Source organism: Lemur catta, chromosome 1 (assembly GCF_020740605.2).
Source record: "Lemur catta isolate mLemCat1 chromosome 1, mLemCat1.pri, whole genome shotgun sequence".
Taxonomy (NCBI): domain Eukaryota; kingdom Metazoa; phylum Chordata; class Mammalia; order Primates; family Lemuridae; genus Lemur; species Lemur catta.
In genome coordinates this window covers 196,386,655-196,412,626 of record NC_059128.1, presented here as the reverse complement: position 1 = coordinate 196,412,626, position 25,972 = coordinate 196,386,655, and the positions used below count along the sequence as shown (strand labels likewise).

The window sequence follows — 25,972 nt, the reverse complement described above, 5'->3', positions numbered from 1 at the left end:
CATGTGAGTTCCATGCAAGATTAATTAAATCAGGAATAAGCATGTGGCTGTTCTATGGCTTGAGTGAAATAAAGTCGACTGTGCTGACTTTCTCTTATAAACATCTCTTCATAACAGATACTGTGGCAAGATTTTTCCAAGGTCTGCGAATCTAACACGGCACTTGAGAACCCACACAGGAGAGCAGCCTTACAGGTTTGACAATGGATCTTGCTAAATATTGTAATAAAGTGAACTTATGGGCATAATTTTACAGGAGGCTGTTTTATGCTTGTCTGAGTGTGTGTCTGTTCCATCTGGAGTCAAGGAAGAATTCACTAAGTAGGATCAAAATTAGAAGAGTACTAATTTCTTTAATCAAGGCTTCCTGCCATTCAATTTAAGAGTTCTAGCACAGTGCCTGGTACAGAATAAGCATTTAAGAAATGTTAGCCATTTAAAAAATTATTTTAATTGACAAAAATCTTAACATTGCAGGCTCCCTTTTTCAAGGCTCAAATCTCTGGTAGGAGTTAACTCTTATATACTTGGTTTTCCCAGCACAGCTAAGTCAGTTTCTAAAGTTCCCAATAGAAGTTTAAGGAATAAATCTTAAACATGTGGGGCAGGGGGAAGAATGAAATGTAGGATGAGAAGAACAGACATGATAGAGGATATTATAGCAGTATTTCCCAACCTTTTTGGCACTAGGGACCGGTTTCATGGAAGACGATTTTTCCATGGACAGGGGGTGGGGGTGTGGGGGATGGTTTCAGGATGATAGAAGCGCATTACATTTACTGCGCAGTCAAACCTCTATGCTAATGATAGTCTGCATTTGTAGCCACTCCCTGGTGCTAACATCACTGCCTCGGCTCCACCTCAGAGCATCAGGCATTAGATTCTCATAAGGAGGATGCAGCCTAGATCCCTCGCATGTGCAGTTTATAGTAGGATTCGTGCTTCAGTGAGAATCTAATGCCGCCACTAATCTGAGAGAAGGCGGAGCTTATGCCGCGATGCGAGCGATGGGGAGGGGCTGTAAATACAGATGAAGCTTCGCTCACTCACCTCCTGCTGTGCAGCCCGGTTCTTAACAGGCCACAGACCAGTACTAGGGTTCAGCCCAGGGATTGCAGACCACAGTATTATAGGAAAAGGGTCAATTTTATCAATAATTTCCTAGAGCATCTCTTAGCTTATTCTGTTAAATGTCAAGATTAGCCATATGACACATGGGACACATCTAATTTTAATGTTATTGTTTATAAAAGAATGGAAATAAGCAAAATTCCCCCTTCTAATTTTAAAATATGACCTACATTATTTAATGTTCAATTCCTTGCACACAGGATTAGGTACTCAAAAATATATCTTTAAAGAATGAAAGTTACTTAATTAATATCATAATTTTATTCTCCTTTGAAATTTTTGTACATTGCATACAAATAAAATTATCTTTGAATGTTACCTTTTTCCATTAAATTAAGGAAATAAATAATTTGTCAGTTTTCAAAGACTTTTTAAAAATGCAAGAATAAGAAAATGGACAATTTTATTCTACCTCATAAAATGGTGTTATTATTTTACATGTATTTAAAAATAATATAGACCAGAATTTTGGCATAGTTTGATATTTTAAACAATTATTTGTCCATCCCTTCTGATTTATAAATGAAAAAATTGGATTTACAGAAGTTAATTGCCTTCTGTAAAGTCTCATACGAGTAGAACCAGAATTAAAACCCAGGCTTGGAGCTCTCACTTCAGGGTTTTTTTAATCTCATTGGGTGATCTCAAGGATTCCCTTGACCCCTAAATCTACATTCAGTAACTAGAAAGGCTTTTAATAGTATACTGCTCATGATTGCATTATATGCTCATTTTTAAGAATTTCTGCAATGTAGGCTCTGAATTGAGCTGTCTCTTAACCACCTACTAATTTATTGGAGTAGGATGGAATGATTTTTTATTTAGAGTAATTGGTTTTCTGGCCAAGACATTAGCAAAGGAGAGATACAAAGTAACAGCTGATCATTGGTTATAACATCGTTATGGGTCAATATTATTCAGATTTGAGAGGATGATGTTTACTAGATTTGGAAAAATCTCCTTTGTACATAGCAGAAAGTTAGATGCATGTGAGAAACAAAAAATCTCTCTTCCTCATGATCTGTGTAGAAAATGTTTTCAGTGAAAATTTTTTCTAAAGTGTTTGCTGGGAATGTAAGATTACTCTAACATTGTTTCCTAGGCTGTTCTGCTTAGCACAACACAATTTTGCTAAATGTACCATGGTTCTCATTGCAGTGGGCCTTGGAGGTGAACAAAGTTATTGCAGAAAAGGCCATGACTTCATATGCATTTTTTTCAAAGGCAAAGGCTAAAATATTACAACTACCATCAATGTGGAGTTTCACACATTTTTTATTAATATTATAAGTGAGGAAAGTTGAGGAACCTTATGAAGCCAGAACAATTTTTTAAGGGAGAAAAATTAAATCGGTACTTGTGTTGGTTTATTGAGACTATGCCAAAGTAACTAGTTCAATAGATTACTTTCCCCACTGAACTGACTAGACTTCTGGCACATAAGGACAGCCATGGAAGCCCAAGAACTTCAAGTGGAGTGGGGTGATTTCTGATTTAGCGTACTTAAACCAGTGAGTCTGCTTTCAGAAGTGGGAGGTGAAGGGCCCTTCACACATGGAAGAATGAGTTAAGAGTTTTCTGTCCTCTAAGTTAGAAATTTTCCCTTAAAAGTCATTCAGAGAAGTCAATTTTTTCTTTCAAGCAACACACCAAAAAAAATCACATGAACAAATGATAAAATCTTTGCCTTAAAATGTCAGAGCAGACTAACCCATCAATTACAAAATCTCCTTGTCTTCTTTGCTGATAAGAGCTGGGGGGAGGAGTTCTTACATTTTTATATTTTCATTTTATGACTAAAGGAAAACTTTAAATAATTTATAATATTTTATCACATGGAAGACAGAAACAATTAACCAACCAGTAACAAGTGCTTTCCTGAAAAACTAACCTGGGTCAGAATTGCTACAGACTCTTTAAAAAAATAGAAATGAAAATTGGGAGAAATAGGGACGGAGGAGGTCTTCACCTTTGCTTTTATTCCAAAAGGAGAATTCAGTGGCATTATCACTTGTTTTGGTAACAGTTTATAGATTAATAGAGTAAAAGCTTTGGGGATTCCTAATCACTAAAGGTCATGAAAATCAGTTTATTTGATATCATACTAAACCATTCATATTGTCTCAGTTTTAAAAGTTTAGAATGTTTATTGCTGTTTTGAAGACGATAACAGAATTTTCTTTAGGATTAGAAACTGAGAAAGTGAATTTACTAAGAAATTAGTTGATCAGACTGAAATTTTGAATTAAAAGTGATATTTTTACTTTAAAGAATATATGAAATTAAAAATTTTATGTTTGTTTACAAAGGATTTAATTGTCATAAGCAGAAGATAAAACAAAGCTACTATTTCTTAATGTGCTTAATTCTGTGAAGTGATTTAAATATTGGAACTGATTACCCTCATAAGTTTGGGAGCAATCAAATCACCAATCTTTTATTATGGTTTTACATAAAGTCATAAGAATCTTTAAAGCAATCAAAGTCTATTGCAGTTGAAATCTTGACAGCGTGAATAGTATTCTTCCCTGTGCCTTTTCTTTAAAATGTTTTATGGGTGATGATTTTTTATACCTGGTTTACTAGTCTTGAGAAATATCTTTTGATTTGCTTGCAAATATTTTTCTGTTTTTTTTTCAGATGCAAATACTGTGACAGATCATTTAGCATATCTTCTAACTTGCAGAGGCATGTTCGAAACATCCACAATAAGGAAAAGCCATTTAAGTGTCACTTATGTGATAGGTGTTTTGGTCAACAAACCAATTTGGACAGGCACCTAAAGAAACATGAGAATGGGAACATGTCTGGTAGGTAATCAATTGTGTTATGAGGAAAAGATGACTGATTTTTCGTATTTTAAAAGATAACAAGATAATTGTGATCTTTCTTCTTTCATTCCACTCTGATACCCACCCCCCCAAAATCAGATCTATTGTGAAAATTCACAGCAAATTTCCCTTGAGATTTTAGAATTTGTGAATGGTGTGATCACTGATGTATAACTCAGTGGGCTTACTTGGATTATTTTTTAATCTTCCTGCTCAGTGGGCAATCTTCAACAAAAAGAACCATGACCCAAGCTCACAGGAGACTTACGAATCAAGATTTCTTAAATTGCAGGGAACAATCTTTCCACCTGTTGACATACAGAATGTGTTTCCTAAACATGGCAGAATTTCTTGAGTGGCAGTCCCAGAATACCATACTCTGAATATTAATCTAGAAACCATGGCTGCTTTTACAAAAGCCCTGTAGTTCAGAGAAGTTCTCCAGGTAACATTTTTAAGAGTAGGGATATGAAACTAGTGACATGATCAGAGGAACCCATAGTAAATGATAGTGGTGCTTTGTTTTTGTCACAAATTCTGATATAAAACTAAATTAAAAGAGGTGGCAAAAAAAAAAAATAGCTTCCCTTAATTCGGACCTGCCAGCACATATTTAGCAGAAGGGATTGTAGGTTTTCTTGTCTTTGGCTTCTATTAATAATAGTTACATAATAAGCCATTAACTAATATTTGCCAGCTGACATGTGTGCAGAGCAAACCTGTGCAGCCACAATTTGTTTCTAGAGCATTTTAAAGGAAATGAGTTGAGAGTGAGGGAAGGGGTGAACCTGGAGTTCAGGAAAAGAGATTTTTAAGAACAGAAAAAAATTTTGGATTTATGCACACTAGTAATCTTTATTTAAGAAAATTATTTTATTATTAATCTTTCCTCCACTGTAAAGGCACATTGTTTATTATCTTGAATGGTTACTACTTAAAACTATACACTACTTATTTCCCTAAATGCCAAAGATCTACTGATCGTGGTTTTAAAATATTAGATTTTAGGCACAGAAGTCTAATCCAATATACAAAACTGGCCACACTCTAACTGTGTGTACCCTCATAACACACAACTATTATTTTCTTACTGAAGTTATTTCAGGAAAAAAAAGTTAAAAATGTAACATGTCAAGGTTGAATACTTCCTTGATGACCCAGATTATGACTTCTTTAAACTGAGGGGATGCTCTAACCTCTTGTTTTTTTCCTACAGACTATTGTGATGATCTATTACGTTTTAGATACTTTGTGGGCAAGATAAATAGCAAGAAGCTAATGTTGACGTAAAGTTCAACCAATATATAAAATGCTTATAAATGTGTAAATTTATGTAAACCTTACAACAATCCTGTGAGACAGGTATTATGATTCTAATTTTTGTAGATGAGGAAGCTGGAGATCATCCTGTAATCAGCAATCCAACATTGTCCTCAAAATACTATACCACACCAGCCTCTGGGCTTAACCTACCCAATCAGAATATGGAATTTTCAGTGTGTCTTTAATGTTTATTTTGTAATGTGCTTTAACACAGCAGCAAAAAGTACTTATTGACTGCATCCAGGACTGAGTATGCAGTTTCTTATAGCAGAATTTAAGACTCGTCTATGGTTTACCTCTCCCTATATCTTCATTATATGAATAAAAATGTTTCCGTGTCACAGTGAGGGTAGGGAAAAGCTAGTGAGAGGACTGACATCCTTGAGAGAGCACGCTTCGTAATTTCAATGGTTCGAAATATGCCTCATGGGCACGTGTATTATGGTAAATTGGGGAGACTTTGACCTCCTAAAGTTACTATTATTAATATTCTAAACGGCGTATTTTAAGAAACAACACAGATCAAAGTCATAAGGAATGAGGTTCCAAAGAAATTGATAGATGAATAATAATCTTTGACATAAAAGGTCTTCTGCTCCACACAGGTACTGCAACATCGTCGCCTCATTCTGAACTGGAAAGTACAGGTGCGATCCTGGATGACAAAGAAGATGCTTACTTCACAGAAATTCGAAATTTTATTGGAAATAGCAACCACAGCAGCCAGTCTCCCAGGAATGTAGAGGAGAGGTAAAGCTGTTTTTTGCTTTTTAAGTTCTGTGGCATCTGAGCTGAATACGTTTTCAAAAACATTTGCTGTGCTCGCTTTTGTGGCACTTCTATTATACCTACTACCAATGACTGTTATATATATAGTGCATATGAAATACCATAAGCTATTCTAAGCATTTTACATGTCTTCATTAATTTAATTCTCATGACAACCCTATGAGATATCCACTGTAATTTTATCAGTGAAGGAGTGGGGACATTGAAGGTTAAAAACTTGCTGAAGGTCACATAAGTAATAAATGCAGTTCAACCTGAGCTATCTGGTCCCAGAGCCCATGATTTTACCACCATGCTGTTCTGCCTCTCTTGATAGCTAAATAGAATATTTTTCAAAATTTCACAAGTAGAAGGGAAAGCCACTACAAGGATTCAGTTGAGTCACTGACAATAGCAATTACTATTATATATTATATATATTACAGATAATATATGACTCTGTTTCTCTCTGTATCTATCTGTATATATTTATATATGAAATACCCATTGAGTGTCACTCAAATATCTTTTACATAGAAACTGTTTGAGACTTTTTGATTAAGATTCTATCACTATTTTATGTCCTCTGAAGCAGGTGCTTATTTAATTCTGGCTTGTTTGTTTCAGTGGGGAATGATCACCTTGTTTTTAGTGACCTGGTGCACTGGCTTCTTTTTGTCATTATCAACATCAAACATAAAATGGCTTAATTAATAAAGAAAAACTTTTAATGCTGTTGATAATGATAATTAACACTTACCTAAGACCTTGCTTTGTATGTGAAGTTAACGCAACATTATTTCATCAAAACTACTGGATTTAATTTTTCTTATCTGTAAGTTATAATTAAATATCTGTTATTGAGAACTAGACTTTTCAGAATATAATTATCCAGTAGCCTATTAAATTAGGATGCTGCATTGTAAATTTTAATGTAACATGAAATTAGTTAATAAAAGTCCCATTACTTTTTATCACACAAGTTTATTGTTCATCATACAAGTATTATTGGGTTGGTGTTCTCAATTTTTGATGCTATTAATAGTCAAAGTTGATTATTATATTTTAGGTAGTTTCTCCATTAAGGCAAGCTTCAAATAAATATTATTACCAAAATAACATAAAAACATATGGCTATTTCTGTTCTTCAACTTGTATAAAAGTGTATCTATGGTAAAAAGGAGAGAAAGCTCCTTCGTAGCCTCTAAGAAGTCTAATAATTAACAACATTGTGAAGTTGGATTTATCTTTCCCTTTACTTGCCCATTTGTGTGTGTGTGTGTGTGTGTGTGTGTGTGTGTGTGTGTGTGACAGAGAGAGAGAGAGAGAGAGAGAGAGAGAGAGAGAGAGAGAGAGAGAGGGAGAGAGAGAGAACAGATGACTAGAAGTAGAAAGTAATAAGAACAAGTAAGAAACACAGTCACAATCTTAAATTTTGATAATGATGTTTACATGATACAAATAAGAAATATTGAATGAAAATCACCATTTGGGTTCTGAGATGCCTATTGAGATTTTTCTAGCCTTTAATTGGAGATTTGTGAGCCTGTATAGCTGCAACATCTGGCTTCAACATGTCTAAACAGCACAATAGTAAGAAGGTTGAGTCATCCAACTTTTTCCCCTGAACTCCTATCAGGCTACTTTTGATGAATAATTTATCCCCTATAAATTGCCACATTTGAAAGCATAATTAACAAATACGTTTTCTTAATTATGGTGGCTTTTGTTTCTTTTGGTTTTCATCCATGCACTCTTTTTTGTTCTTTTACTTTTTCTTTCATTTTTTAAAATGAGAATTTCAATACATTTATGCAAGCAAGCTGGCAGTGTGTCTGGAAACTAATAATTTATGTCTGTGCAAAACATGTTTTCATCATTCTTTGATAAAAGAGGTTAAGCGATTGGTTATATAAAAAGCTTAATAATGACATGACTTTCTGGTCAATGGATTTTTACTATGTGCATCTGTCACATGCAAGATTGGTTTGTTTATTTATTTTTTTAACCCTGGAAGATCTGAATATTAAATTATACCCATTTTTGGTATGTGGGAAAGCAATGGGGGTGCATTGTTGATACCTGATCTTCTGTAATCTGAAAAGTAGTTACATTAAATGTAAAAACTGCACACAAGCAATTCATGTAACCAAAACATTTGTACCCCCATAATATTCTGAAATAAAAATACAATAAAAACATGCTACAGCTAATGCATCCATTCCACCTCCCGCCATGTCCTTCCTGATTTCTCTCCCTTAGTTTGGGCCAGCAGCACCCCATCTATGCCTTCAGTTCAGTTGTCAGTCTAAGATACGTGATGCAGTGGGTTTCTTAAGAGTAATGAAAGAGGAATTTGGCCCTGCCTCACACTACAAGATGCTTATTTATTTCTCCTTTTACATTTTAATTGTTTAAATATTTGAGGAGGGGATTCCTGGTGTGGTAAATTTATACTCATTAAATTGTCAAATATGAAAAAAAGTAAAAATAAAATAAAAACTGAACATGACTGTTTTAACAGTCTTCACGAGTTTTGTGCATGAGTAAATAGGTAAAGGAGCAAGGCAAAGTGGAGAGGTCAGGGATGGCCTGAGAATCAGAACACGTGGATTCCTGTGATGGTTGGATCCCTAACAATCTTTCTGAACTTAGGCAAGTGCTTTAACTTCTGTGGTCAAAAAACTTTAAAAGGAGGAGGTTTGGAAGATATTAAGTTCAAAACATGTAGTTATTGTGTAATTTAATTTAAACTTTTAGGCTGTACAATGAAACTTAAATTCAACTTACACATATTTTAGTGTTCATGTTTAAGCTGAAAAGCTTATCCTAGTTTTATAAATACCTTCAAATGTATTAAATTGGAATTCTTATGTAATTAATCTCTTTTTTATAATTAAACTCTGTAATCACATTAGAATCCTTGCAATCATAAACAAAAATATTATAAATGACTTTTTAAAATATTATATTCTTTTGCATCATTACATCTTTACAAAGCAAACTTCAAAACATACTTGCACAATTACATTTCTAGATCATTTCCCACCTCAGTGTCCCCTGGGATTCAGATTATCAAAACTAATTTGAAAATAGTACAAATATGTGAGATTTCAATCACTTCCAAGTTTGGATAGTGTGTCTGAGTGGAATATACCACAAATGTCACCTAGTAACAGTAAATATTAGTACCAGTTGGTCCTTTGCAGCTACCTTAACATTGTCATTGAACTCTTCCATTCACTTTAGGCATGTGTATTGAAGCTGTTGCCAGTGTTTCTCAGGGATATGAGTTTTCCAGAAATCTGTTATTTTAATTGGTGGGTACTTACAAGGTAATTAGGTACATTATGCAGAGAAAACACTTACATGCTTTTTAAAATATTATATATATAACAATATCATTTATCAGGCAAAGCCTGATAAGAAATAGGAGACTGAGATTGTTTTTCCACCTCTGCCAGAGGCTCCATTTATAATCTGAATAATCATCCAATTATTTTTTTCTTCATCTTCTCATTTGTGAAATTACATTATTTTCCCATGGTTGCCATAAAGCATGAACAATAAAAATGTCCTACGTGAGTGTTGAAAATCTAAGCTGTTGTTAGAAAGACATGACAAGAAAGCTAACTGCAAGTTTAAAAATGAGACCAATAATTGAACATTTTTTTATGCTTTTTGAAAGAATGAATGGCAGCCACTTTAAGGATGAAAAGGCTTTGGTGACCAGTCAAAATTCAGATTTATTGGATGATGAAGAAGTGGAAGATGAAGTGTTGTTAGATGAGGAGGATGAAGACAATGATATGACTGGAAAAGCAGGAAAAGAACCAGCGACAAGTAATTTACATGAAGGAAACCCTGAGGATGACTATGAAGAAGCCAGTGCCCTGGAGATGAGTTGCAAGACATCCCCGGTGAGGTGAGTATCTCGTGTGGCTTAAGAAACTAAGCAAAAGTAGATCCACATACGGTTGCAATTCCTCCTGTTCTGTTTTTCCATTAGAACAATATTTCAGACAATAAGCAATTTATGAGTAATAAACAATAAAAATTAAATTTGAATTAGCAAGGCATACTCAGTGGATCAGTTTTAAATAGATGAAGATAAGGTGGCCATCAACGTAATCCACAAGGACATAAATACATCAGTGTTTGTGGAACTCTGATTAACCTAAGGTAGAAAGGATAGATGAAAATTATGTAAGTATACAATCATTTCTTTTTAGACTCTACCTATAAAACTCAAAGAAAAATAGAGATTTCAACATTATCTATTCAGTTATCTGGTGCAATCATCAAATATTGAGATAAATTTCAATGCATTAGCTGTATGTGTAATCTATGTAGATGACAAATTTTTAAATGGAAAAGATAGTTAAATTGATGGGAATATTTTATTTTCATGAAGATAGTGAGTGCTAACTAAATATTATCATAACTAGCTTTACTTTAAAATGGAAATTATAAATGTATGAATTCTGTCTCCTCACATTGCTAACAAGTCATTGACTTAACTCTTTATCTCAAACATTTGCTTGACTTTAGTTATTAAAAATCTAAGGGAAATATATATATTTTTAAATATTTGTTTACTTATTTATTTATTGAGACAGAGTCTCTCTCTGTTGCCTCAGCTAGAGTGTGGTAGTGTCATCAATAGCTCACTGCAACCTCATACTCCTGGGCTTAATTGATCCTCCTGCCTCAGCCTCCTGAGTAACTGGGACTACAGGTGCACCACCATGCATGGATAATTTTTTTATTTTTTGTAGAGACAGGGTCTTTCTCTTGCTTAGGCTGGTCTGGAATTCCTGGCCTCAAGCACTCCTCCCACCCTGGTCTCTGAAAGTGCTAGGATTATAGGAGTGAGCTACCACACCCAGCCAAGAAACATATATTTAATATATAATATTCATAAATATTTTAAAGAGCCCAATAACTGATGCATGCTCCTTTACACTGCAAATACAATATGAAGTTGGTCAGTTGTATGGATAGATTCAAATGAAATTGATTTTGATTAGATAACAAACTGAAAAGGAAAAAAAAACTTCTGTGCTTTTCCATTGGTTCATTTTAGGTATAAAGAGGAAGAATATAAAACTGGACTTTCTGCTCTAGATCATATAAGACACTTCACAGATAGCCTCAAAATGGGGAAAATGGAAGATAATCAATACACTGAAGCTGAGCTGTCTTCTTTTAGTACTTCCCATGTGCCAGAGGAACTTAAGCAGCCGTTACACAGAAAGTCCAAATCACAGGTACATATTTTCCTGCAGCATAGCATCGTGGTAACATTGTGCATGAGAGTGTGCATTTCCTTTGATTACCAAAAAGCAAATATTCTATGTTTGAAATATTCTACAATCCAAACGGGTTCAGATACTTTACTCAAAACACTCATATCTTTACTGTCTATGACCAAATCCAAAATAGTTAACAAAGATAGCAATTAATATGGCTGCATTCTGTGTAGAAACTTCTACGGCAAACCCTAACCACAGTGATCTTTCCTTTACTTTGCAACTCCCTTACTTCTACATAGTCCATAATGTTGGTTTGCAAATATTTATATATTACCTCAGAATATATATATTTTTTTGGTCAACATAATTGTATTTTAAGATTTTTGGAAAGTGAATTCTATTTTTTGTCCTTTACTATGTCTCATAAATTGTTTTATATAGTTAATTACAAGTCATCTAATTTTGGAATTTAAGGGTAAACTGAGGATCAGAAATGAAATGAGTTGCCAAAGGTCTGCACCAGCTTGGTGGCACATCTGGAAATAAAGCCTATCAATTTTTATTGACTGAGTGAATGAGCAAATTAATGATACTCAAATTCACTGGGCTGTGTAACATTCTATTACGTAACTAAAAACAAATCCATTTAAGGAACCATAAATACCAATTAAAAGAGTCTCAGCTCTTTTGTTACAAAATAAACGGAGTCAGTACTTTTTGTTTGACATCCACACTCAGTCAGATTGTATATTCAGGTTAATTAAAAGAAAGAAAGAAACTCCTAATGCAGTTTCTTCATTTTCTTCCAAAATGACCATATTTATTGGCCACTTTGGTATAATTGTTTGAATCATTAGCCCATTTTGCAGGTGGCCTGATACATCAAACAATGTGTTCATACTGGGTTGCGCTTTTAGAAATGATTTCCTATTTAGCTGAGATGTTCTAGGGTGGTCGTAACAGCAAATATAGTAATATTTTAATGACGGTGGGGAAAACATTGTGTTAATGGGAATAATACAAATCTTTAAAAATCATTCAATTTAGTAAAAAGTCTAACATATTATGGAAGGTAGTGGGCAAAATAAGTGTTCTTTCTGAATTGAAGTCAAAGCAGCCAGCCTCTACGCTAGAGGCTCCCAGAGCCTACCTCCGTGAACTTGAGAACATCACTTAAAGACCATGGGTACCATTTTCTCACTGTAAAGTGCGATGGGTGGAGAGGTTATCTAAGATCCCTTTCTGCTCTATGATTCAGTGGGGATAAAAATGAAATTTTCAGTTTTTGACATTAAAAGTAAACTAGCCAGAGTGGACGTCTCATTCTCACTTAGAGACCTTCATAAGAGGTGGCTTGTATTTTTTTAAACTTTCGATTTCCCATTCTTCCTTTCAGAAATAACTGGGGATCCAGGTTTTCTCTTTTTAAATTTCATTTAATTATTCCACAAAATACTTTTCATTATAAGACACAATACCTAAAATCTTCAGAAACTATCAGATGTAATAGAAAGCAAAAGGGCCTGAGAACCTAGAGATAATGAACATACCAGCATTGTGACGTGAAATCCCTGCCCAGCTAGGCTGACAATTACCATTATAAGAAATATTAGCATTTTGCAATCATAGCTCATATTTTTCTTGTTACTTGATCACATCATGTATTAATTTGAAAATGGTTAGGCCTTTTAGCAAATTGACTTTATTTCCTGAGACCATTCATTCATTCATTCATTCAGTGGTCTATTAACTGCCAGTTATATGCTGGGGATGAATCCTTGTGTATGGAATGTTTATTTCCTTTGATTACCAAAAGGCAGATATTCTATATTTGCCATTTTCTAGAATATGATGGCTCAGATACTTTACTCTAAATATGCATGTATTTATTCTATCTGTGATTTTTATAGTGATTGAATCCAAAATAGTTGACCAATACAGCAGTAGCTGCATTTTACATGGAATTTTCTGTGAAAAATACTATCCTACAAAAATTCATTTCATAATAATAGGTACTATTTATGTCAGGCACACTAAGATCAGCACTTCATGTAAGTTAGTGCCTGTGAATTTATTACTCTCCCCATTTATATGAGGAAAGTGAAGCTTCAAAAGTTAAGAAACTTGTCCAAGGTCACCCAGCTAAGTAAGTAGAGGTAGGTTAGCAACAGGTTTAAAACTCAGGATTCCAAAATTTTCTCTATATTCTCTTTCCTCTTTCCAAATATCAGAATGAGTTTTGTTAAAAATATTTCAGAATATTCTTTATCTTGATCTCTCAGAGTAGGTACATAATCAGAATAAATAGTTTAAGTTCAATGCTCATTTAAGTTTGAACTCTGCAGAAGATAAGGACTCTATATTATCTATCCTTGATTCCCTAGGACCTAGCACAGTGCCTGGCGTAGAGTAGATGCTTAAGAGTAGAGTAGATGCTTAAGAAGTACTTGTTAAATTGGTCATGAGATTTCTGTAGAGGTCCAGAAGGCAAATTGCATACATAAAAGTCAAATGTGTACATTTAGAGCAATGACCCAGCAAATCAAGATCAGCCAGCAAGGGCAGATTTTCTAACTGAATGCCATGATTACGGAAGAAACCACAGACTGGCCACATGTCTCAGCATGACTCCCAGAGATGAAATTCTGCCTCACAACAGAGGCATTTTGCCTTTGTTTACAGAGAGTGGAATGTCTTTGGCAGGACTTTAATGATTCCACTTCAACAGCATTTTGACAAGCAAGTTTAGCAATGGATGAGACCAACAATAGCAAATCAACAGTGAAAAGTTCACTCACAAGTCAAGACCAAACATTTCATTTGAATATTTTACTTGGCAGTAAATGGGGGATTCTCTGAACAGTTATTTAGAATTTGACATGATAATAGGGAAGAAAGAGCATTTCTTCACAGAGCACCTACACACACCTTCTGTCGTGCAGACACTGAACACCAATTGGTTGGAACATTGTTGGGTCTTGTGTTTTGTTCTATTTTTTGATAGGGCTGATATAATCTGCTTCAACTTTCAAGGTCTTTGGGTGTCAGCATTGAATATATCAAACGTGGAGGGGAACTGGAGGAAGCACATTGGATTAAAAGTTGGGCAGAAATAAATTTTAGTTGAGTGACTTTGGGCAAGTCACTTCACCTTCAACGCTTTCAGTTATAAAGTGCAGGAGTCACGTAGTGTGAGTAGTTTCCTTTACTAGGCCAGTGCTCTATCAAGGCAGGTCTATACCCTATTAATATTTGCAGTTTCAGTCATAATCACACAATAATATTATTGGTGAATTGAACATGTGCAGTGGATGAATGACTGTATTTATGGTTAGGCAGGGGAATGACTCACGTTTCTTAATGGAAGCATTATTGATGTTTTAGGTAGGATAATTATTTTTTTTGTTCTGTAGGATGTGTCACTTTTGTGGCCCCTAGGCACTGAAGGCCAGCAGTAATCCCATGTCACTTTGCCAAAAAAAAATATTCCCCCCTTTACCAAACACACCCATTAAGGATGCTCCTACTCAGGGTCCCATCCCTTCCCAACACTCACAAAGAATATTCTTTGAATTAAAAAGTGATGTTTTTCCAATGCCATTTACTGAGTCTCTCTTCTTTACCCCAGGCATATGCTATGATGTTGTCATTGTCCGACAAGGAGTCCCTCCATCCTACATCCCACAGTTCTTCCAACGTGTGGCACAGTATGGCAAGGGCTGCGGCAGAATCCAGCGCCATCCAGTCCATAAGCCACGTATGACCTTCCCAAGGCTGATCAGAGTGGGACCAAGTCCAACAGCAGCATGGCTCTTTCATGTAGGACTATTTACAAGACTGCTGAGCAGAATGCCTTATAAACCTGAAGGGTCACTCATCTAAAGTCTGGTGACCTTAAACTGAATGATTAAAAAAAAAAAAAAAAAAGAAAGAAAGAAAGAAAAAGAAAAAAGAAACTATTTATTCTCGATATTTTGTTTTGCACAGCAAAGGCAGCTGCTGACTTCTGGAAGATCAATCAATGTGACTTAAAATGACTCAATGAAGATGAAAACCTTGCTGGGCTGAAGGCATCTTCCAGTTCACCCTGCCTAGGGTGCGGGTGGGTGAGAGGGGCAATTGAGATGGCAGCATTGATACGAATGAACACTCCATAGAAACTGAATTCTTTTTTTGTACAAGATCACCTGACATGATTGGGAACAGTTGCTTTTGATTACAGATTTAATTCTTTTGTTTGTTAAGATTTTATGTAATTTAACCCTTTGAAGACAGAAGTAGTTGGATGAAATGCACAGTCAATTATAGAAACTGATAACAGGGGGTACTTGTTCCCCCTTAACTTTTGCCATCTTAAGTACATTGTTTAAAACTAGGGAGAAAAGGGTATGTGTATATTGTAAGCTATGGATGTCCTGCTCAAAGAGGTTAAGTCAGTGAAGTAACCTGTTCGTCACCAGTACCGCTGTACCACTAAGAAAATGTTTGCCAAATCCTTGTAATAACATCTTAATTTTAGACAATCATGTCACTGTTTTTTAATGTTTAATTTTTTTTGTTGCGTGTATCATGTATTTATTTGTTGGCAAACTATTGTTTGTTGATTAAAATAGCACTGTTCCAGTCAGCCACTACTTTATGACGTCTGAGGCACACCTCTTTCTGATTTCAAGGACCAAGGTGATTCGACCTGTGTAGGGGAGTGCCAAATGGTGTTTGGCTTTTCTTAACATTCCTTTTTTTGTTGTTGTTGTTTTGTTTTATTTCTTAATGAACTAAATACGAATAGATGCAACTTAGTTTTTGTGATACTGAAATCTATTCAATTGTATAAACAATTATAATTTCTTTCATGAAAGCATGATTCTTCTGATTAAAAACTGTACCCCATATTTTATGCTGGTCGTCTGCAAGCTTGTGCGGTGTTATGTTCATGTTAATCCTATTTGTAAAATGAAGTGTTCCCGACCTTATGTTAAAGAGAGAAGTAAATAACAGACTGTATTCAGTTATTTTTCCCTTTATTGAGGAACCAGATTTGTTTTCTTTTTGTTTGTAATCTCATTTTGAAATAATCGGCAAGTTGAGGTACTTTCTTCAAATGCTTTGTACAGTATAAACTGTTAAGCCTTTCAGTGCATTACTATGGGAAGAGCAACTAAAAAATAAAGACTTACAAAAATGATTATTTTCTCCACTGTGTGGTAAATACCAGGTAAATACTTCTCCTGCAATTTTACTTTCCCTTTGGGATCCAATAATTTAAAGATATGATGTCTGGACCCTTGATGCCCTAACAGATACCTGGAATCTAGAGCATATGTATTTTTTTCTATTTATTTATTTTTTATTTAAAAATATTACAGGGGTACAAATGTTTTTAGTTACAAGGATGTCTTTTGTTATGTTTGAGTCAGGGTTATAAATGTTCTCATCACCCAGATAGTGTTCATTGTACCAGTTCAGTAGGTTTTTGCTCTTCCCCTCCTCCATTCTCCCTCCTGCTTTATTTCCACTGAGTTATACTTCCCTCTGTGCCCGTGTGCCTCACCAGTTTAATAGCGAGTACATGTGGTGTTTGCTTTTCCATTCTTTAGATACTTCACTTAGGATAATGGTCTCCACTTCCATTCAAATTGTTGCAAAACGCCTTAATTCATCCTTCCTCGTGCCTGCATAGTTTTCCATAGTATACATATATCACATTTTGTTAATCCACTCATGAGTTGATGGGCACTTGGATTGATTACACATCTTTGTAATTGCAAATTGTGCTGCAAGAAACATTTGCTTGCATGCGTCTTTTTGATAAAATGACTTCCTTTCCTTTGGGTAAATACCCTGTAGTGGGATTGCTAGATCAAATGGTAGGTCTACTTTTAGTTCTTTGAGGAATTTCCATACTGTTTTCCATAGGGGTTGTGCTAATTTGGAGTCCCACCAACAGTGTATAAGCATTCCTTTCTCTCTGCATCCATGTCAGCATCTACTGTTTTTGGACTTTTTTAAAAAAGCCATTTTAATTGGGGTAAGGCAATATCTCATTGTTGTTTTAATTTGCATTTCCCTGATGATTACTGATGTTGAGTGTTTTTTCATATGTTTATTGGCTACTTGTCTATCTTCTTTTGAAAAACTCCTGTTCATGTCTTTTGCCCACTTTTTAATGGGGTTGTTTGATTTTTTCCTTGCTGATTTGTTTGAATTCTTTATAGATTCTGATTATTAGCCCTTTATCAGATGTATAGCTTGTGAATATTTTCTCCCATTCTGTAAGTTGCCTGTTTGCTCTGTTGATCATTTCCTTAGCTGTGCAGAAGCTTTTTAATTTTTGAGATAACATAAGTGATAGTTTCTGGCCAACAATGAGTGCTGCTCTTTGTTCTGAACTATCTCCATGTGGTGCAAAGTCAGGGCTCAAGGGCTCTGGTATCACTCCATGTCCACAACACCCATTTTAATTAGGACAGAAAGCAACCTATAGGTTTTCTACTGGATGTTACATAGTGTATGCAAAAAGGAGCTCAGTTTCTTATTTTTGTTTTTAATCATGCAGTTACTGTTAACTGATTCACAGATGGGGAAAAAACTTTTAGCTTTTTTGTGTTCCTTTTAAGGTTTTGTCCACATACAAAATATCACTTTTCCATTGTATAATCAGAGTATAAACATGATTTGTGTTTTCTTTCTTGTGTCCAAAAAAAAAAAAAAAATCATTGCATAGTGATACAAAGTCTTCAAAACAATCATTTAGCAGTTTCCTAATATTCCAAGTTTGATGTACTACACATTCTTTAATCACTTCAATTTGTTGAAAATTTAATTTCTTTTCTGCTTTTTACTAGTCTAAGAGTATAAGTAATGGTATTTTAATTTTCATGCATTTAACTTTTTGTGTGTTCATATATGTATATGCAGAGTTAAAATGTGAGGAGCAGTTCTTCCATATGATAAATTCTCTGGTGGGGGAGGAATGCTTAATTTTTTTTCTCCTTAAATATAATGCCAAATTGTTTTAAAGTAGGGTTATTCCGATTTTGGCTGATTATAGAGGTTTTAACAAGACCTAAAGAATAAATAACTATGACACGTGGACGTAGATCCAGATTAATTTATTCATTATTTTTTCATTCGTAGCCACAATGTCAGATACATACAGAATCTTCTGACACCATTTCTAAATATTGGTAGCATAAGAATTAAAATATGGGGTATGTATATGGATTTTTTTAAACAGAAAGTGTATGCAGGAAGAAGTATTTAGGAAACATACTTAACCTATAAATCCATAACTAAGGAGAATAAGAATCTAGTATTTGGGACATAAGAACAACACATTTGATAAAGTGGAAATTTGGAATGTGTGGTGAATTTTTCATTGTTTTAAAAAATATACCTACAAATTCTGAAGTAATCCAAATACTCCCAGTGCTACTGACTTCTTGTTAGACTTCAAGCATGACATTTTGGTTGTTTGCTAATACTTAGTCCCCCCCAAATTCCAAAAAGACTTCTAAGCCTTACATTTCTGCTTTTTTTCCATTTATTTCACCAGTAGTCCTCCACCACATGGCCCTTGCGGGAGACAGTGAGATATAGTGGAGACAATCTTGGAACTGAAGGCCTGGGTTTGAGTTCTGGCTCTATGACTTTACTGGCTTCAACGTCTTGGGAATTCACATACCTTCCAAAATCTCATCTGAGAAACCAGTGTAATAACTGCTTCTGTTAATTCATTGGGTTTCTGTGAATGTCAAAAATCAAAATAAGTTTTTGAAAATATTTGGTAATAGTTCTACAAATACAACGAATTTTATAATTTTCATGGTAAGAGTTAAAGGATTAGAATATATGTATGTGTATATATGTATATATATGTACACACACACACACACACTATGCTAAGAAGAAAATTTTATAATATACAGAAATCTATCCTAGACTTTTAAAAAGTAGATATGGAAGTTTTCTAGACAAAAATGTGAGAGATGTTTTTCTTTCTTTTATTTCAGCATATTATGAGAGTAAAAATGTTTAGGTTACATATATTGCCTTTGCCCCGCCCGAGTCAGAGCTTCAAGCATGTTCATCCCCCAGATGGTGCGCGCCACACCCATTAGGTGTGTATATACCTATCCCTTTCTCCCCTCTCCTATCTGATGTTTCTTGACAAATATATTTAGGTTTAAAAAATAAAGGCAGCTCAATCCTTTGAAAACATGAAATGTCTAGTATAACTGTTATCTTAATTGACAAATAAAAATTGTATATATTTATAGTGTACAACATGATATTTGGATACATGTACACATTGTGGAATGGCTAAGTCAAGCTAATTAATATATGCATTACTTCACATACGTATTTTTTGTGTGGTGAAAACACATAATCTATAACACTTTCAAGTATATAATATATTGTTATTAACTATAGTCACCATGAGGTAAAATAGATCTCTTGAACTTTTTTTCCCAGTGTAATTTTTGAGGGCTCTCAAAAACATTTAATAAATACATTAAAGAGTAGGTACATTATAATTTTATTTTCAGATAATGACTACCAATCTGATTTCTGTACAGAATAAATAAAATGAGTAACTCATTTTTAAAGTGCCTATTAGGTCAACATCATGCTAGGGATGGATATATCTACTACCTCAATTAATCTTCAAAATAGGCCTACAAGCAGGCAGCATTGTTACTATATCACAGATGAGGAAAACTGGAGGTCATAGAGTTTAAGAACTTCCATCAAGTTAACCCAGGTTGGAACTGGCTAGCCGAGAATCCAAGGGGGCCTGACTCCTTATTAGCTGAGTCTCAGACCTCTTGGTTCAGGTACAGCTGAAGAAAGGCCAAAAGGGAATGTTCCAGAGCCAAGGAAATGTGCCCTGCCCCCACATCCCAGAGTGAGCTGTCAGGATGCAATTGTGCCCAGGAGACATTTAGGTGTCTGAGCTTATCTCATTTCAGAACCAACAATACTAGTGCTTTTGAAAGATCCTGACTACTTCCTTAATAAGAGTCTCAGTTATCTCATTTGCAAATTCCTAGCAGGTGGCTTGAGTTTCCTGCTTAGTTAGTCTTTGTGTAAAAAAAAAAAAAAAAAAAAAGATTTATCCCAAAATTATATTTTGAATTTATTAACATGGCATGATTGAAGCCCTTTCTAAAATGATTAGCAGACTCACCATGAGAGGAGGCAAATGTGAAAGCAAGTGCAGCTAAGAAGTGTGCTCATTTCATTCTTTCCAGGTTTAAAGGAATTGTTAATGGAAGGAAGGTAGGGAGAAGTGGGACCAGTGGAAGAATAAACTCACCAAACAGATTGTGTCCAGGAGCCCTGAAGAGAGTTTAGAGAGTTAGCCAGCTCTTCCCCAAGAGACATGGGTGAGTACTGTTCATTATATTCTGCATAACCATTTGTGAATACAAGAGACTGTCCCTTGATACAACATATATTTAAAAAAGAATAGAACCACTTCACACCCATTAGAATGTAAGATGGCTGCTACTCAAAAAAACAAATAAATACCTGAAGTGCACACAAGTGAATAGAGGGAAGTAAAAGTCACTGGAAATCAAGCAGGGGTTGGGGGGAAGGAGGGGAGGGGCAAAAACCTACCTAATGGGCATAATGAACACTATTTGGATGATGAGCACATTTATAGCCCTGACTCAAGCATGTAACAGAAACATTTGTACCTTCCCTTAGTATTTGGAAATATATATATATATTTTTAAACAGAAAATAACAATTGCTGGCAAGGGCGTGGAGAAATTGGAACTCTTGTGTATGTCAGTGGGAGTGTAAAATGGCGCAGCCAGAATAGAAAACACTGTGACAGTTCCTCAAAAAATTATGATTCCACTTCTGGGTATATATTTAAAGGAATTAAAAGTAGGGTCTTTAAGAGATATTTGTAAACCCATGTTCACAGCAGCAATATTCATAGTAGCCAAAAGGAGGAAGTAGCTCAAGTGTCCATAAATGAATGAATGGATAAACAAAATGTGGTATATATGTGCAAGGGGATATGATTCAGCCTTAAAGAAGGAAATTCTGACATATGCTGTAACATGGACGAACCTTGAGAATATCATGCTAAGTGAAATAAGCCGGTAGCAAAAAGACAAATAATGTATGATTCCATTTATATGAGGCACCTAGAGTAGTTAATTCATAGGACAGAAAGTAGAATGGTGGTTTCCAGGGGCTGGAGGAGGTGGGGAATGGGCAGTTCTTAATAGCATAGCATTTCAGTTTTGTAAGATGAAAAGAGTTATGGAGATTGGCTGCACAGCATTGTGAATGTACTTACTGCTACTGAACTATACACTTAAAATAGTTAAAATTGCAAAATTTATGCTATGTATATTTTATCACAATTAAAAAGAAAATGAAGAAACACAATCCCTCTTTATCTATATGATTGTTTAGGCTGAAAGAATTTAATTCTGTTTAACTCAAGCAGAGAAGCAAACTACCAGATGGATATGGGAAATCTCAGACAATTAAAGGAAAATCTGGAGAACCAGACCTAGGACACAACCCAGAACCAGTGGGTAGACAAGAGCAAGAACCAATGGGTAGCCTCTTCAGCCATTATCATCAAATTGCAAATACCATCATTTTCAGTCTTTTTTTTTTTTTTGGTCACTCTGGGTCCAGATAAAAGTTCGAGGGATAGAGCATGAAAGTGGTCCTACTTGATGAAGAACACCATTAAACTCACCTGAAAGTGTGGGGCTGGAAAGTTATGGATATTTGTTATTTTTGATGGTTCCAAATAGTCAAATTGAGAGGCTTCTGTCAAATAAATGAGAATAAATTATAGTCATCAAAAATAACAAATATCTGTACCACTCATGTCATAGGAAAACTAACAGATATGTAAGAGGCAATATTTTCAGGGCAGGACACAAAATTTGTTAATGCCCAGAGTAGAGGGATAATATAACAGCACATACAGAATTAGAACTGTCCCAGAAAACACAGGACCTGCTCTTTTTACAGCAATAATTATTTGAAAGAATTCTTGAAGTAAGAATTGTTTTGTTTTAAATACTCCAGTTATGACTTTTATTGATGACTCTACCAAGACTGGCATAAAATTATAGCCAAGTGTTACCCAGAATTAAAGCAGACTGATTCATAAAAGGATTTGCAAGCTTCTTTGGGACTCATCCAAAAGACATGGTCAGTAAGAAACTAAAGCTTTTGTCTAAATCGAAAGCTTCAGTAAGTCAGTGTCTAGAAAGGAAACCAGAAACCACTCTGAATATTTTAAGCAGAGAGAAATTTAATGCAGAGGGTTGCATACAAAAGCACTGGAAGGGCTGGAAAAGCAAAAGGAAGAAAAAGATGTAAACCAGAGACCAGGAAATAGCTAAGGGCCCCACTCACCATGGAGCTATGGAAGCGTGCTGCTGTTGCTGCTGGTGCCACCCAGATGGTGTCCTTACTGCTGTTGCAGGAACTCCTGATTGCCTTCAGTTTCCTGTCACTACTACTGATGGGGTCACCCTTCCTCCTGCCTTTTTACCTCCCACAAGTGGCTTCCATTATACCTCACTGGAAACCAGCTAGCAAGGGTGTGAAGAATGAGGTTTTTGAGCAGGGGAATGGTAGGAACGGTGCTGAGTACCAACAGACCATATCTGGTATAGAACTGCCTAAACTGGATATACCAACTATTATAGATTAGTGGAGAAAGCCTCCAATAGCTCCCCATTGCTCTTCAAGATGGGGAACACATCGACATGGCCTCCAGGGCACTCCATGACCTGGGTCTTACCTACCTGTCCAGTTTCTACCCACTTGCCTGTCCTAGACTTACTGAATTACTTTCAGTCACTGAGTTCCATTCCACTTTCAAGGATTTTGCACCTTGCACTCTGTGAACTCGAAGCACTCCCTCTTGCTTCCCTCCCAATCCAGAACCCTGCACCCTCCAGCCATCCCTCACATTCTTAGTTGGCTAAATTAACTTATTCTTCAGATTTTTAACTTACATGTTACTGTTTCAGAGAAACTTTCCCTGTTATCCCCACCTATTAATGTAAATCCAGTAGTCCTGTTGTAATCTCTCAAGGAACCATTTACCACACATTCAATGCACCTATTACAATTTCTAATTGTGTATGTGTATATATATATGTATATATTCATGGATTATTAAAGATCTCTATTCATAAACTCTTAGGCTACATGAATGAAATACCTATGTCTATTTTGACCAATGCTGTATCCCCAGACACTAGTACAGAATATGGCACATGTGGCTATTCTATAAATTTTATTAAATCAATGAATAAATAAATTGACTAAAAGAACATATATACTATACACTTTTGTTCATTTTAATGTTTTCAACGAGAATGGGTTACTCTTGTCTTATTAAAAAACAACCACATTTCTTTTTATGAGTATAATTCATGATGAAGAAACTCTCAGTTTAAGAATTTATCCTAAGAAACTAGTAAGCATTACACACTAAGATTTGCATGCATGGATGTTTAGTAAAGCATTGATAATGATCAAAAATTATGATTGACAAAGAAGTCAATGAAAGCGACTCAGTAAAGTAAACTATGCTGTATCCACATGATCATGTTTAAGTATAGGGGGCAGATAATCTCAACGTATTATTAACTAAAGAATCAGGTTACAAATGTCTGGAAGCTATATACTGTAACATTTTGCTGGTTGGTGAGATTATGGGTGAATTTCATTTGCTTTATTCTTGTTGCTTATCTACATTTTTATATTATCTAAAAATAAACAGGCATGACTTTTTTGTTTTGTTTTGAAATGTTTTTTAAATTTTTTTTTATTTCAGCATATTACAGGGGTACAAATGTTTAGGTTACGTATATTTCCTTTGCCCGACCCAGGTCAGAAACTTCAAAAGAAGATAGATTAATGGCCAAGAAACTTATGAAAAAATGCTCAACATCTCTAATCATCAGGGAAATGCAAATCAAAACCGCAATGAGATATCACTTATCTCCAGTGAGAATGGCGTTACTTTTTAAGTTAGAAAAATATTATTATGAAAGCAAACAAAAAGGTTTCTTTCAAATTAGGTAAACAAAGAACAAATTAGCTAAAGAGAACCAAAAAAGTGTCTTGTTTGCAAGACTGACATAGACACCTTCTGTTTATCAACTTTGAGGGTCAGATGCTCACTATGCAGGCAACATAGTGAGATCTAGAAAGAGGGATGATGGTTTTGTCTAATGTCTGAGATCACACAGCTGATTTGGAGTCCAAACTCAAGTTTCTGCTTTCTAGGTTGCAGTGGGGTATGAGCAGAGTTGGGTGAAATCCTGGTATCTGACAAAGGAGGTTGGGCCAAAGGCATCTATAATAAGTTCAGGGGTTAGATTACCTCTAAGTGTGTACAGATTGACTCTATGCCACAGACATTGGACACTATTTGAATTTGTTTTTATGCATTACTGACTAAAAGAAAACATGTTTTTAAGGCAATAACCTTATTGTCCATATTATAAAAGTACAGTGCAGTAGCTATTTCCCACATGTTGATTTATATTGATTTCATTTCTGTTTGGGGTCTAATTACTCATCAGAAATGGTAATGAGCTAATGATAAGGAACAGAAACATTTAACTGAATGGTACTGAGCTCCTATATGCAAGAAAGAAGTGGTCAAAAGAATCTTGTGTGAAAGCCCTGTCTCGATTAGCATCTCAGAAGGCAAAGCTGACTTTCAATACTTTTTCTCCATTATGTTCCTGCAGGATAACATTTTGGCTTCTTCCAATTATCTCTTATAGTCAGCAGCATCTTTAAATCAGGTTAAATAAATTGGGAGAAAAAAGAATCAGAGATCTGCCAAAGAAGCAAAGTTTACACAACTAGCAGGAGGCCAGCTAGTGTCAGGACCTTGTCAAAAAATACCTCATCATTAGCGCCACTGAAGTCATCCTGGTCTGTGACAGTCATATTCTTTTCACTTAAAATAATAATGTGTTATTTTAGAAGGGGGGACATAGTAAGTGGTTTCAATCAGCATTAGTGAATCTGATCCTTTTGTCTGTAATAGTTAGGGGAGGAATATTTTTTGAAGAGATCAGAGGAGGGTGACAATGGATGCAAGGGGACAGATTTGAGGCACTCTCTGAATGGGCAAGACTGGGATGTGTGAAGCAGGGGATGGTGGCAGCAATTGAGGGTTCCATTTTCTTAGGCTAGAAGAAGATACCACTGGGGGAGAGAAGAGTACAGATTTTTTGTTTTGCTTTGCTTTGTTTATGTCAAGGACCACTTCTTTCATCAATGTTGACTTTCTAAAGATTAAAGTAAGGACTAAAGTCTTCAATTTGACAGAATAAAAACACAATAACAGAAGGATAAATTGTAAATCTTGATACAGAATTTTTTATAAGTGAATCTATTGGAATAGTAAGAATAAGACAATTCAATTAGCTCTATGGCTTTGTAATCGTCTTTTGAGCAAAACCACCGACTAAAAGATAAAGTCTTGGACTGTTTACCTCTAAATTTCTTTATATAGAAAGAAACATGACCGTTACAAAAAAGCATCCCCCTGTTAGTGTCACCAATTTTGTGTCCACTGTTATTTAAATGGGTAAATTTGTGACATCTTCTTTGCTGTTCTTTCATGTGCTTAAAATT

The 25,972-nt window shown here is 35.1% G+C and overlaps 1 protein-coding gene across 12 annotated transcripts in view; it reads left to right on the top strand.

Annotated features, from left to right (window-relative positions):
- Nucleotides 1-16,493, top strand: part of MECOM (MDS1 and EVI1 complex locus) — a 61,585-nt gene extending 45,092 nt beyond the window's left edge. For 11 of the 12 annotated variants that reach the window (XM_045539611.1, XM_045539610.1, XM_045539608.1 and 8 more), the window contains 6 exons: nt 118-195; nt 3,772-3,941; nt 5,891-6,035; nt 9,742-9,978; nt 11,140-11,323; nt 14,937-16,493. In XM_045539611.1, the coding sequence (XP_045395567.1) occupies nt 118-195; nt 3,772-3,941; nt 5,891-6,035; nt 9,742-9,978; nt 11,140-11,323; nt 14,937-15,071 (949 nt within the window). In that variant the 3' untranslated portion in view covers nt 15,072-16,493. The remainder of the gene's footprint in view (nt 1-117; nt 196-3,771; nt 3,942-5,890; nt 6,036-9,741; nt 9,979-11,139; nt 11,324-14,936) is intronic. The other variant, XM_045539612.1, reaches the window with a different exon arrangement.
- The last annotated feature ends 9,479 nt before the right edge of the window (nt 16,494-25,972 follow it).